The sequence below is a fragment of the Zootoca vivipara genome, chromosome 10 (genome assembly GCF_963506605.1).
Source record: "Zootoca vivipara chromosome 10, rZooViv1.1, whole genome shotgun sequence".
NCBI classification, from domain to species: Eukaryota; Metazoa; Chordata; class Lepidosauria; order Squamata; family Lacertidae; genus Zootoca; species Zootoca vivipara.
In genome coordinates this window covers 39,391,134-39,403,264 of record NC_083285.1, presented here as the reverse complement: position 1 = coordinate 39,403,264, position 12,131 = coordinate 39,391,134, and the positions used below count along the sequence as shown (strand labels likewise).

The window sequence follows — 12,131 nt, the reverse complement described above, 5'->3', positions numbered from 1 at the left end:
AACACTGGAACTTGAGGACATCCAATGTTGGAAGTTTCAAGACAGATAAAAGAAAGCACTTCTTCACACAGTGCATAGCAAAACTATGGCACTCACTCCCAGAGGAGGCAGGGATGGCCGCCAACTCAGATTACTTTAATTCATGGAAGATCTGCTATGGATGCCTACTAGCCATGATGGCAGTAATACCAGATGCTGGAAACCACAGGAGGGCAGAGTGCTCTTAGCTCTTCACATCAGTGTGACTTCAGTTTGTTTATGCTAGTGCACACACCAGGGGTGTTGACAGCTGGGGATGTCTACCCAAAGGTGTTCACACGTTGAGTAGAGACAAATTAGGCAATGCATTAAACCGCAGCATCTTACAGCCAAGTACAGGGTACATATGCAGTAAGCAGGAGTGTGAACACAGCCTCAAGGAGGCAGCAAATTTCCTACACATGTATGCACACTGCAGTGAATAAGCTGCCTGATTTCAGCAAAGACGCAATATTTTGAAAAACAGCTGCTATCAATATCTGCAAATGTCAGGGTTGGAGGTAATTCAGTGACATCCAAAGGTTACTAGTCTGGGGAATGCTGGATCTTACTTCTCCATTAGGAAGACAGCAAAATATGGGATGGTTTTCTGCCAAGTAAAAACACTAACAAATTTTTCCCCCCATGATTTATTTATTTTTCAGTACAGAGTTTGCTTGTGTACAGCATTTTTTTCATACAAGATTGTCAAATCCACAATATAGGATAATCTGTTTTAATGGCACATTGAGAAGGTGAAATTAAAAGCACACAAATTGGGTGGGGTAGAGCTTGTTCCCCTTCATGGATGATGAATCCCAAACTGGAATTAAGATTGCCGGAAGAAATATCAATAACCTCAGATATGCAGATGACGCAACCTTGATGGCAGAAAGCGAGGAGGAATTAAAGAACCTTTTAATGAGGGTAAAAAGAGGAGAGTGCAAAATATGGTCTGAAGCTCAACATAAAAAAACCAAGATCGTGGCCACTGGTCCCATCACCTGGCAAACAGAAGGGGAAGAAATGGAGGCAGTGAGAGATATTACTTTCTTGGGTTCCATGATCACTGCAGATGGTGACAGCAGTCATGAAATTAAAAGACGCCTGCTTCTTGGGAGAAAAGCAATGACAAACCTAGACAGCATCTTAAAAAGCAGAGACATCACCTTGCCGACAAAGGTCCGTATATTTAAAGCTATGGTTTTCCCAGTAGTGATGTATGGAAGTGAGAGCTGGACCATAAAGAAGGCTGATCACCGAAGAATTGATGCTTTTGAATTTTGGTGCTGGAGGAGACTCTTGAGAGTCCCATAGACTGCAAGAAGATCAAACCTATCCATTCTGAAGGAAATCAGCCCTGAGTGCTCACTAAAAGGACAGATCCTGAAGCTGAGGCTCCAATACTTTGGCTACCTCTTGAGAAGAGAAGACTCTCTGGAAAAGACTCTGATGTTGGGAAAGATTGAGGTCACAAGGAGAAGGGGACAACAGAGGACGAGATGGTTGGACAGTGTTCTTGAAGCTACCAACATGCGTCTGACCAAACTGCGGGAGGCAGTGGAAGACAGGAGTGCCTGGCGTGCTAAGGTCCATGGGGTCACGAAGAGTTGGACACGACGAAACGACTAAACAACAACAGAGCTTGTTAATGCAGGGTTAACCCATCACCCACAGTGTTGTATACAAAAAGTGGTTTGAAGTGGTAAAAAGTGTTGCCCAATTAAGTTTTAATCTCCTAATTGCATGGTTGGTTAAATCTGCACACACTAGGATGAGGATAAAATAATCATTTTGAAGAAAAATGCTTGTCTTCAAAATTTAGATAATGTGCACAGCAGATGCCATCTTAGGAGAGATGATGGCTTGAGTCCTAGCTTCCCAAGAATAGAACAAGAGTTCATGTTCACAGAACAAGCAAATGTATATGATATCATTACAAATACAATCTTATGTAAGACCTTGTGTAGGACATCTTAAGTGGCTGATACTGAGAAACCACATAAAAACACCCATGTAAGAGCAAAGGATAGAATGGTAGGCAGGAAACTTACTCGGTCACAACCCATGCCCATCTTATCGCTTATCAGACACCACCACACAGTGGGAGAAGAATGGGGCACGCACAGTGCAGCCTTGTGACTAATCACAGCCAAACAGACTCTTTTGTCAAAAGAGCAATTAAAATACTTTTGTCTGCGGCTCACGTGCAGTAGGATAATTTGTGTACAGCTCCTGCCCAGTAAAATGCACAGTGTTTTCAGGTAAATACGAAGTGAGTGTAGGTGGGATTGTGAAAACCTGGACATGGGGAGATATTGAGGAAGGATCAGCAAAGTGGAAACAGAGCTGTCAACAGATAGGAGGCAACGGTGAAAGAGCTCTGTAGTATGAACAGACTGGCAGAAATGGAAAGAGACAACACACAAGTGTAAAGGAAATTCATCCTGTCTGACCTAAAAATACTAGATACGTATTTGGGGCATATTTTGAGCAAGGAGAATTTCTATGAATACAAAAACGGAAATAGAGAACGGCCCTCAGAATTTGGCAGAGGCACAGAGTTTTATTTGGGCATCAACACTGTATAGGAGCGTCATCCCAGTAGTCACCAGAATGAGACTAGGCCTTCCAAAAGTCCCCCCCCCAAAAAAAAGGTGAATGTGAATGCCCTAGTCTTAGTCTACCACAATTAAAGCTTTGTGTATCTTAGACAGAAGGCACTTTGGGATAATGCCAACAAGTAAACCTAAGAGGTCTCTTGTTACATACACACAGGAAGATGATCAAGAGTCCATCCCCGAGGTAAGTTTATTGAATCCTTCCTTTAGGGTAGATTTAAAATACAAAGTACAACATCTTGTGAATATAACCAAGATCAAGCATATCTTGTTCTGTGTGGCTTCTCACAGATACTGATTTCCATGAAAGCCTAAAAGCAGCTTAGAACTATTTTATAGACTTTGGAAGCCCCAGTTTAATTCAGGAGCCTGTTGTAGCAAACAACACAGGTGTTGTTGAACTACAACTCCTGACGTTACTGACCACTGGCCATGTTGAGCTAAGGCTAATGGAGTCCAACAACATTTGAGGGCCCACAGGTTCCCCATACTTATGGACAAAGCCGAAGACTAAAAGGTGTGGGAGCAACAAAGTATTGTGACACACATATTAAGCAGTTTGGCCAACTGCACGTGATCAGAGACAAAAACAGGCTGGATTTAAGGAAGCCTAGGACAGCAGCTTTGCTCCTTGGAACTAGCTTGTCTAGTTACTCAGAAACTCAAGAACCACAGATTCAATTTTCAGGAAAACAGTTTCCCACGGTAGAAAGGAAAACAAATTATTGTCTTGGGTGCTGCTGGGCTCCCTAGCCAGGCTATCCCTCAAACTGGTACTGTATTCTCGCAGCAGAGAAATTGGCACACATGGCCAGTTTGCGTTGATGGCAAATTATGGAGTTGTTTGCCGAAACTTAGTCTCTTGCTGCAGCCACAATCTCATTGATAAGAAACCAGAAAAAAGGAAGCTGTTGCTTCAATGGCTTAGCAAGTCAAGTTTGTTTACTGATGCAGTCTTATATTCTTGTGTCGATGTTTATTTCTGTGTCCTTTTCCGAATTAAATTTGCTTTTGTTCTCCTGTGAATTATTGCGTTCCTTTGCATTGTTTCTAGCTGGCCGCTTTGGGCACGTTGGGAGATACTGGAACCAGTCAGCAGCACAGAACTTAGAACCTATTCCAAAGGGTAGATCATAGATGTCTGAGGTGTTCACAGTATCGTCAGATTCCTCCTTATAACCCTCTTTCCATGCCAGGAGTCCCCGCTCTTCCAAGCTCCCTACCAAAGGAAAACAGAATGGTTAGCAGAGGCTAATAGAAAAAGGCATCCTATAGAATAACAAAGCGATTTCGTGTCATCGGTAAGCATCAGCCTCAAAAAGTGCCACAAAAAGTATGAATCTTACATAAACATATGAATCTTACATAAACTACAGCCATTTAGTGTATAAGAAAAAATAGGAGCCATTCACAATAAGCATCAGTTCTCACAAGACAACTTCACAGTTGTAACAAAAATATGAAAAGCGTCAGGAATGTAACTCTCATACTCTTTTTGAATATGGGCAAAATGCAAGGCATGGTGTAATGACTAGTGCTATATAGTACAGTGGTACCTTGGGTAACAAACGCTTCAGGTTACTAACCCAGAAATAGTACCTTGAGTTAAGAACTTTGCTTCAGGATGAGAACAGAAATCACATGGCGGCGGCAGCAGGAGGCCCCATTAGCTAAAGTGGTACCTCAGGTTAAGAACAGTTTCGAGTTAAGAACGGACCTCCGGAACGAATTAAGTTCTTAACCTGAGGTACCACTGTACACTGAATATATTATAAACACAGCTCTGTCGTGCCAATTGCCTCTGTAAACCTGTAAAGTGGTTTTGACTGTGCCTTTCTGCTACAAAAAGCAAAACAGTTTTGCCCTCAGAACCCACAAGGCTTGGTCTAAAAAGAAACCTCCCTGATCCCAATCTGTGTAGTGGCCACACCCTCGGCCTCCTCAAATCAAAATGCTGAGGATGTTTCTACTGCACCAGCAGGGTGCTTTCGGGGACAGCACAGCACCTGACACAGGTGCAGCTACACAGCAGCAAAAGCCTGGCAAGGCCTGCCAATGTTTCCCGCCATGGGCCCTCTGTAACATTTTCTCCCCAGATCAGTGATCTCAGAGGCACCAGGTGGCTGAGTATAGCTGCCATTTTAATTTCCCACAATGCCCCTGGCATAGCATTGCTCTAGGATACCCTCACGGCTACTGTTGACATTCATGATCCACTACAGAAAGTTATCTGGGTGGGGTGGCAGTGGCCAAATAAGACACTGAAAGCAGGTTAGTTGGTCACAAAAATACCTGCCCACTTTGCCTCCTCTCTCATGTTCTACAAATGCTAGAAACTTACTCTTAAAAATATATATGAAAGCTTGAAATCTGCAGAGGGGCTAGAGGACAGGGATTGACTGTCCTAATGATGGACGCCCCATAACCACACAAAAGTCCCCCCTCAAACCTGGAGTTGGCTCCTTTAAACTTTACTCCAGCTGTGTTGAGAGCTGCTCTCTTGTAGGGTAACTTTTAAATCGCCAAAACTGCATGATTAGTTTCCCCCAAGGAATTAGCACCCTGCTCCCAATGTGTTGTTGACTCAGTGGTCAGGGCCTATGCCTGCATGTGGTTGGGTCATGGAAAAACACGTTCTCAGTTAAGCTAATGTTTTAAGTGCTCCAGTGTTACTGATTCAGAGGGAGTGGCTAGAAAGCTAAAGAACTCTGTGTTTTTAAAGCCATCAGGACTGGATCTCAGATTTATTCTGAAAATGACCTGGGGCTCAAAAACCCTGGCAGCCATACCTTTGCAACTGTGCATTAGGAACGAACACTAGAACATAGTCAAGAAAGCTGGGATATTATTGTAATTCCTACCTGGAATAGTGTTATCGAGGATAAAGCCCAGGAATCCCCCAACAAACATGCCTGTGGTGAGCAGCACATTGATTACTTGGTCCAGTTGTTGAATTCCTAGAAACAGAATCCACTTGTCAAACAAACTAGAAACCCCAACAAATCCCAACAGCTCATGATGGAAGCCATTTTTTAAAAGTGTTGTTTTCGTTGGGCATAGTCGGAAAAGAAATCCCCCCAAAAGATGTTTCATTCTTTTTGTATACCACAACAGCAGCAAGAATATTGATAGCTAAAAAAATGGAAAACACAAGAAGTACCAACAATAGAAGAATGGCAAATGAAAATGATGGACTATATCAGGGGTCCCCAAACTAAGGCCAGGGGGCCGGATGCGGCCCAATCGCCTTCTCAATCCGGCCCGCAGATGGTCGGGAATCAGCATGTTTTTACATGAGTAGAGTGTGTCCTTTTATTTAAAATGCATCTCTGGGTTATTTGTGGGGCATAGGAATTCGTTCATTTTTTAAAAAAATATAGTCCAGCCCCCCACAAGGTCTGAGGAACAGTGGACCGGCCCCCTGTTGAAAAAGTTTGCTGACCCCTGGACTATATGGAACTTGCTGAACTGACCGGGAGACTCCGCGACCAGGGAGAGGAGGCGGTGGAAGAAGACTGGAAGAATTTTAAAGTTTATTGAAAGAAATATAATAAAATTGAAGTTTGAATTGATTTGGAAGTAGATATAAGCTGTAGGTTAAGAATGTATCGTTTAGGTTTAAGATAAGTTAAAGTGAATAGATTTTAGAGTACTATGTAGAGAAATTAAGTTAAGAAAGGTATATAATACGAATGTAAGATATGATTAAGAAATTGCTAGAGATGAATGATAGTGAAACGCAGATAGGGGAGTCCCGAGGAAGTCACCCTAAGATGTGACAAAAAGAATAATATTCAAAATGTTTTAAGTTTGTTTTGTTTGTTTGTTCTTTATGTATGTGGATTGTGTTTGTTTGTTTGTTTTCATTTTCTTTGTATTTTATTATAAAATGAATAAAAAAATTGGGGGGGGGGGACAAAAGTGTATATTTACCTCAATATTCTGTCCAACAAACAATATTCTGTTTAACAGACAGATGCCCTGGAATTGTGAACTGGGCATAACAGGGAAGCTATCACATAATTGCAAACATCACCCTGCACTCAATTCACATTCTCAACTCTGCAATTCAAGCATATCAGCCCTCAAAATAGAGATATCCATCTCATGTTGCTAAATCTCCCGTATCTGATAATATAAAGACTGTGCTTTGAACTACGGCCTTTTGTTGTACAATGTACCAAAGCAGCAGTCATTGAGCCAAATATCTGCACTGTTTAGAATCAATACAACTAACCATATCTAAGAAGATATGTTTCTCTTCAGAAACTCAAATAGTGATACTAACTATAAACGCAAGATAGAATGCTGTCATAAACCTAGTTCAGGTGTTCTAAACCCTTCATGGGGTGAGGGACGAGCATGTTACCCCTGTCCTCCTGTTGACATTCCTGTCCACGGGTTGGGAGGATAAACTGTGCAACAGGGAGCCCTTTTCTACTTGTGCAGGCTCCTCTGGCTTTTTAGATTTGTGAATTTTCAGGGTTTCACATCATGTGAGGAACCTACACAATTAGAACAGGTTCCAGGTCCGCCCCTACAATGAGGCATAGTGACGCAGCTTCCTCAGGCGGCAGCTGCTGAAGTAGGGGGAGTGGCCAGAGCAGTGAGTGGCATGTGGCTTGCCCTGCACCCCCCTATGCTAGCCTACTGCCCTCAAGTGCAGTGGAAGGCATTGTCCTTTCGCCAGTATTGGAATAAGATTCAATAACCAGTCCAATTGGCTCCTGTATGTGCCCTGGGGGAGGGTGTCATTTTGACTTTTGCCTCAGGCAGAAAAATGCCTTGAGCCAGTCCAGACAGGCTCCCTGCTTCAGAGGATATCCCTCCAACTTGTCAAGAGTGACAGGGATGCGAATAGGTGCAGGAATGAGGCGGGGAGGGGGAGCTAGCACACTTATTTCCCTTTTCCCATATGAAAACCTTTCAGATGAAAGGTTGAATGCCTGAAGATAATAGCTACTCTAAAGCTGGTCTTATTTTCCCCTCTTAATATTGTTAATATAATAAAATACAAAAGGAAAGCCAATATTATTTGATTGCAATAAATAATTTCAGACATGTTTACCTTCCCGCCAGAGCGGTACCTATTTATCTACTTGCACTTTGACGTGCTTTCGAACTGCTAGGTTGGCAGGAGCTGGGACGGAACATCGGGATCTCACCCCGTCACGGGAATTCGAACCACTGACCTTTCGATCGGCAAGCCCAAGCAGCACAGTGGTTTAACCCACAGTGCCAAGCGCATCCCTCTTCTTTTAGATACCTGATATCTATGGTTCTGGTATCTATTGCAAGTCGTTTTGGGCATGTGGGAAAGGAACGTATAAATTAAATTAAATTTAAAAAAGCTAAAACAACAGTCTTCATATTTTAACCCATTTGACCCAATCTACAGATTCAATACATGTTAACTGGTTGCACAAACATGGATTTGCATGCATGTCTCCACCCAAAAAAGGTGGTTGGCTTAGTCAGCTTTGATAATGCTGTTAAGTGAATTTGGAGGATGACGGCTACAAACATGTGACTGGAACAGTTATCATCTGGCATCTTAAGGCAGAAACCACTTGCAGCAGATGAGAATCACCCACGGCAGCTTCTTAGCATGAGCACTGTATCTGTCAAAGTCCAGAATTCAAATACATGAAATGTAAGGTAAGGTAAAGGACCCCAGGACAGTTAAGGCAAATATGGGGTGGGGTGCTCATCTTGCTTCAGGCTGAGGGATCTGGTGTTTGTCCACAGACAGCTTTCCGGGTCATGTGGCCAGGATGGCTAAACAGCTTCTGGTACAACAACACCGTGACAGAAACCAGAGCATATGGAAGTGCCGTTTACTTTCCTGCCACAGAAGTACCTATTTATCTACTTACACTGGTGTGCTTTCGAACTCCTGAGTTGGCAGAAGCAATGTAACTGAAACCACAGTGTGAGCCAGAAGTTAATGATGGGAACCACACCCCAATTTTAGTGGGTTACATTTCTAATTCATTTTCTGTTGACATCAGGCAAAAGACAAAATATAATGAAAACAACATTCACCTGTTTCCACTACTTCTGAATTCTTCTGCACCCAGAATGGAACCGTCAGACCCGCAAATATAGAAAATCCAAAAATGAAAAGGTTTCTTGAAGAGTTCATATCTGTATACTGAATAAAGAGGAGGTGGTCTTTAGAGGGAAAACAAAGGGATACTACAATATCCATTAATTTCACCAGCTATTTTTGGTATGTAGACAATGCAGCATTGTTGATTCTTTATTATTCCATCTGTGTGCATAGTGCTTTACTGAGTATAAGAGGGCAAGTCCATGCGCCAAAGGGCTTACACTCTAAAATTCAACACAAGGGAAACAGAGTAAGGGAAAATGGGGAATCAATATGTGGTGGTTTCAGTTGCACATGCTTAGGCTTAGCTACACACTGAGTTACAGTAGGGCAGGAGTTGCCAACTGGGTGCCCACAGGCACCATGGTGCCCTTGAAGGTTTTCATGTGTCCCTGAGCAGGTGTCCCAGACTCTGAGCTCAGGCAGAGAAAGAGCCATGAGACAGTGACAGACGCAGGCAGAAGAAAAAGGCTGAAATAGATCTGCAGCTTCTGTTTCTGCTTACATCTGTCACTGGAAGTGGCGGGACATAGAAGCTGGGTTGCTACTCTGTGCTCTCTCCTTCTCACCAGAATCCTCAGTTTTTATTAAAAAAACATTAGGATGTGTCCAGTACACCCCATGCATGCCTATTTGTATAACATAGTAATAATAAATATTTCAGCGCAATATAGTCTTGAGTATATTCCACAACTCGAAAGTTGATGGTATGAAAGAACTGAAATACGGTGCACTTATGCTTTTATGGTACCCAAGACAATGATAAGTGCTCTTCTAAGAAGAATCCTTTGCTTTAATTTGTTTTAGACTTACTTTAATCTGGTAATAGACAAGTTTGGGCAAGCAGTCAAGCTCTTTGGGTTTCTATAAAGCAATTAATGCTACACTAGGATGTTTACTTTTCCATATAAGATATGTAAGTATCCTTGATGAAAAAGAAAATGAATAATTTTCAAAGATGAAGCCTTTGATAATGCTTTTTTATGATAGCAATTTTATCTAACTACAAAATCTTCACCTTTTATCAGCTCAGAAAATCTCTTGTAATCTTTTCTATCTGATAATGATGTTGATAAAGGCAATCTAGTCTGTTAGAAAGATGTCACCTTGGTTTTAGGACGCATTTCAATGTGCTGATTTATCCCATTATAGCAGAGTTAATGTTTAAACTTAATAGTTTTGTTTTATTTCTATTAAATATTGTAGTTTGAACACACCTGTACTTTTTAACAGAAGTTAACTCATAGTTCATTGACACTTTTGGATTTGTTAACAATCTCAAATCATCTTCATCTTAAGGTCATGTTACCAGGTTCCTTCAACTTTCTGAAATGCTTCTCTACTTACAGTGAAAAACCATCCTTGGCATGTATCTTACTGAAAATTGATACTTTGTGAATTCCCACCCCCTCATTAACAACCCAATTCATCTGAAGAAGTGTGCATGCACACGAAAGCTCATACCTATGACAAACTTAGTTGGTCTCTAAGGTGCTACTGGAAGGAATTTTTTTATTTTTTGTTTCAACCCAATTCATTGTCTTTCATAAATTGTAACTATCCCATCAGTGCAACTAGCAGTCTTAACAATTTGCAATCCTTGCCTATCACCTCAGCTGTAGACATACCAACCATGCAAAATAGGAAGAACTACTTATTACATCTTGTTACCCAACTGCAATGGTCCTTGATAATTTTCTTACCTGAAACACATTTAATATTAAATTTGGGCTATTCAACTATTTCTTAGCTGTCACAGATTATGTTTTTTCTTTAATGTAAGACGCCTTGATAGACTATATTTAGGCTATGAGGCAGAATACAATAACTCCCCCACACCATACATTTAAAGCACATACCCCACAAAGAATTGTGGGAACTGTAGTTTCCCCCTCACAGAGCTACAGTCCTAAGCAGCCTTAACAAACTACAGTTCCCAGGATTTGTAGGTGGGGCGGGGATTGAGCCACATGCTTTAAAATGTTTGGTGTGGATATCAGGTTAGAATTCGAGTGCTGAGCTGAGGATATCCAGTGAAACTGAAACTGTGCACAAATGGCTCCTCCTCACCTATGCAGAATTAAATTGATTTTTGAAGCAAAACTCTCACCTGTAAATTGGAAACTCCCACAGCCGTGATGATGCCAAACATCACAAAAAACATTCCTCCAATGATGGGAGTTGGAATGCTGGCAAATATAGCTCCAACTTTGCCAAACATGCCAGTCAAAAGCATAACGCAGCCGCCAGCCACAATGACCATTCTACTCCCGACCTATGTTGAGAAGAACAGAAGAGAATTACAAGCCCCCATAAAAGGACAAAGATAATGATATGTTTCAGAGCTCTGTCAGTTCTGACTGTAGGGCTTTGGTTAATTAGCTCATGTTGCCTCCTACAGTAGTGGTCATCTTTTAGGGTGGAAGGTAAGACCTGTTAGGATTTTATCTATCCTTAGCTGCTACAGCAAGGACTGTTAGGTTTGGTGTAAATCACATGAGTGTCTGAGAGAGTGTGAGAACGGAAGTCTATCTTATCTCTTCCGCTTAAGTGTTGTTATTGTATGTGTTAGTTTCACTTCTGCCGTGTTGCAGTACTGTACTCTTGTTCGGAGAACACAGACGTGATTATGGAGTCTCTGTATATAGACTGTAAATAAAGTAGTTTAGAACTACAGATGAGTCGTTCTTCTTGCTGCATTATGCTGGAAGACTTGCATGTTCTTTTCATGAAGAAAGAGCCGCATATTACTGGCACTCTGAACTGAAGGGACATGCCAGCCAGAGAGGGCCACAAGAAAGACGCTCTGGAGTCTTGGGGAGTACGCCGTCTCCCCAGAGTGTTTTTCTTACAGGACCTTGCCCTTGTTAATATGTTGCTGAATGTGCATATTATTAAGTATTGTTCGCTGTTTTATTTTTATTTTCAGGTTTTAAATGGCTTTTACGTGTTGTATTTTACCTTGTCAAGCCATTTTGAGACCTTTTACTGAGTAAATGGACTGATAAATGTAACAACTAATAATAATGGCCATATTATCAGATAAGATTACAGTAAGACTCAATAGCCAAGTGTTTTTTCTACCAATGGAAATACAGCATTTCTGGTTGTTCCATGGATTTTCCTGTTAAATATGCTATGTTTTTAGTGCTCATACTTATAAGAGGTGTTAAAAATATTCCCTTTAAATGCTCTAAATGACAATAGCAGATATTAAACATAGCATCAGGTGGGCATGGTTTGTGGGAAACAGACCTGCGGGGCAGAGGTTCCCCTCACCCTTGTTCTTTCTACAACCTATAGAACATTAATAAACTTTCTGAAGGTAATCATATTACTGCACAACTTGATTTCTGATAATATACTACCACGGAGAGGAC

The 12,131-nt window shown here is 41.5% G+C and overlaps 1 protein-coding gene across 1 annotated transcript in view; it reads right to left on the bottom strand.

Moving 5' to 3' along the window:
* Positions 1 to 662: 662 nt before the first annotated feature.
* LOC118091395 (solute carrier family 23 member 1) overlaps positions 663 to 12,131 on the bottom strand; it is a 47,771-nt gene continuing 36,302 nt past the window's right edge. The window contains exons 10-13 of the mRNA XM_060279729.1: positions 10,862 to 11,026; positions 8,685 to 8,793; positions 5,501 to 5,596; positions 663 to 3,858 (exon numbers count right to left, since the gene is read on the bottom strand). Coding sequence (XP_060135712.1) covers positions 3,596 to 3,858; positions 5,501 to 5,596; positions 8,685 to 8,793; positions 10,862 to 11,026 — 633 coding nt within the window. The 3' untranslated portion in view covers positions 663 to 3,595. The remainder of the gene's footprint in view (positions 3,859 to 5,500; positions 5,597 to 8,684; positions 8,794 to 10,861; positions 11,027 to 12,131) is intronic.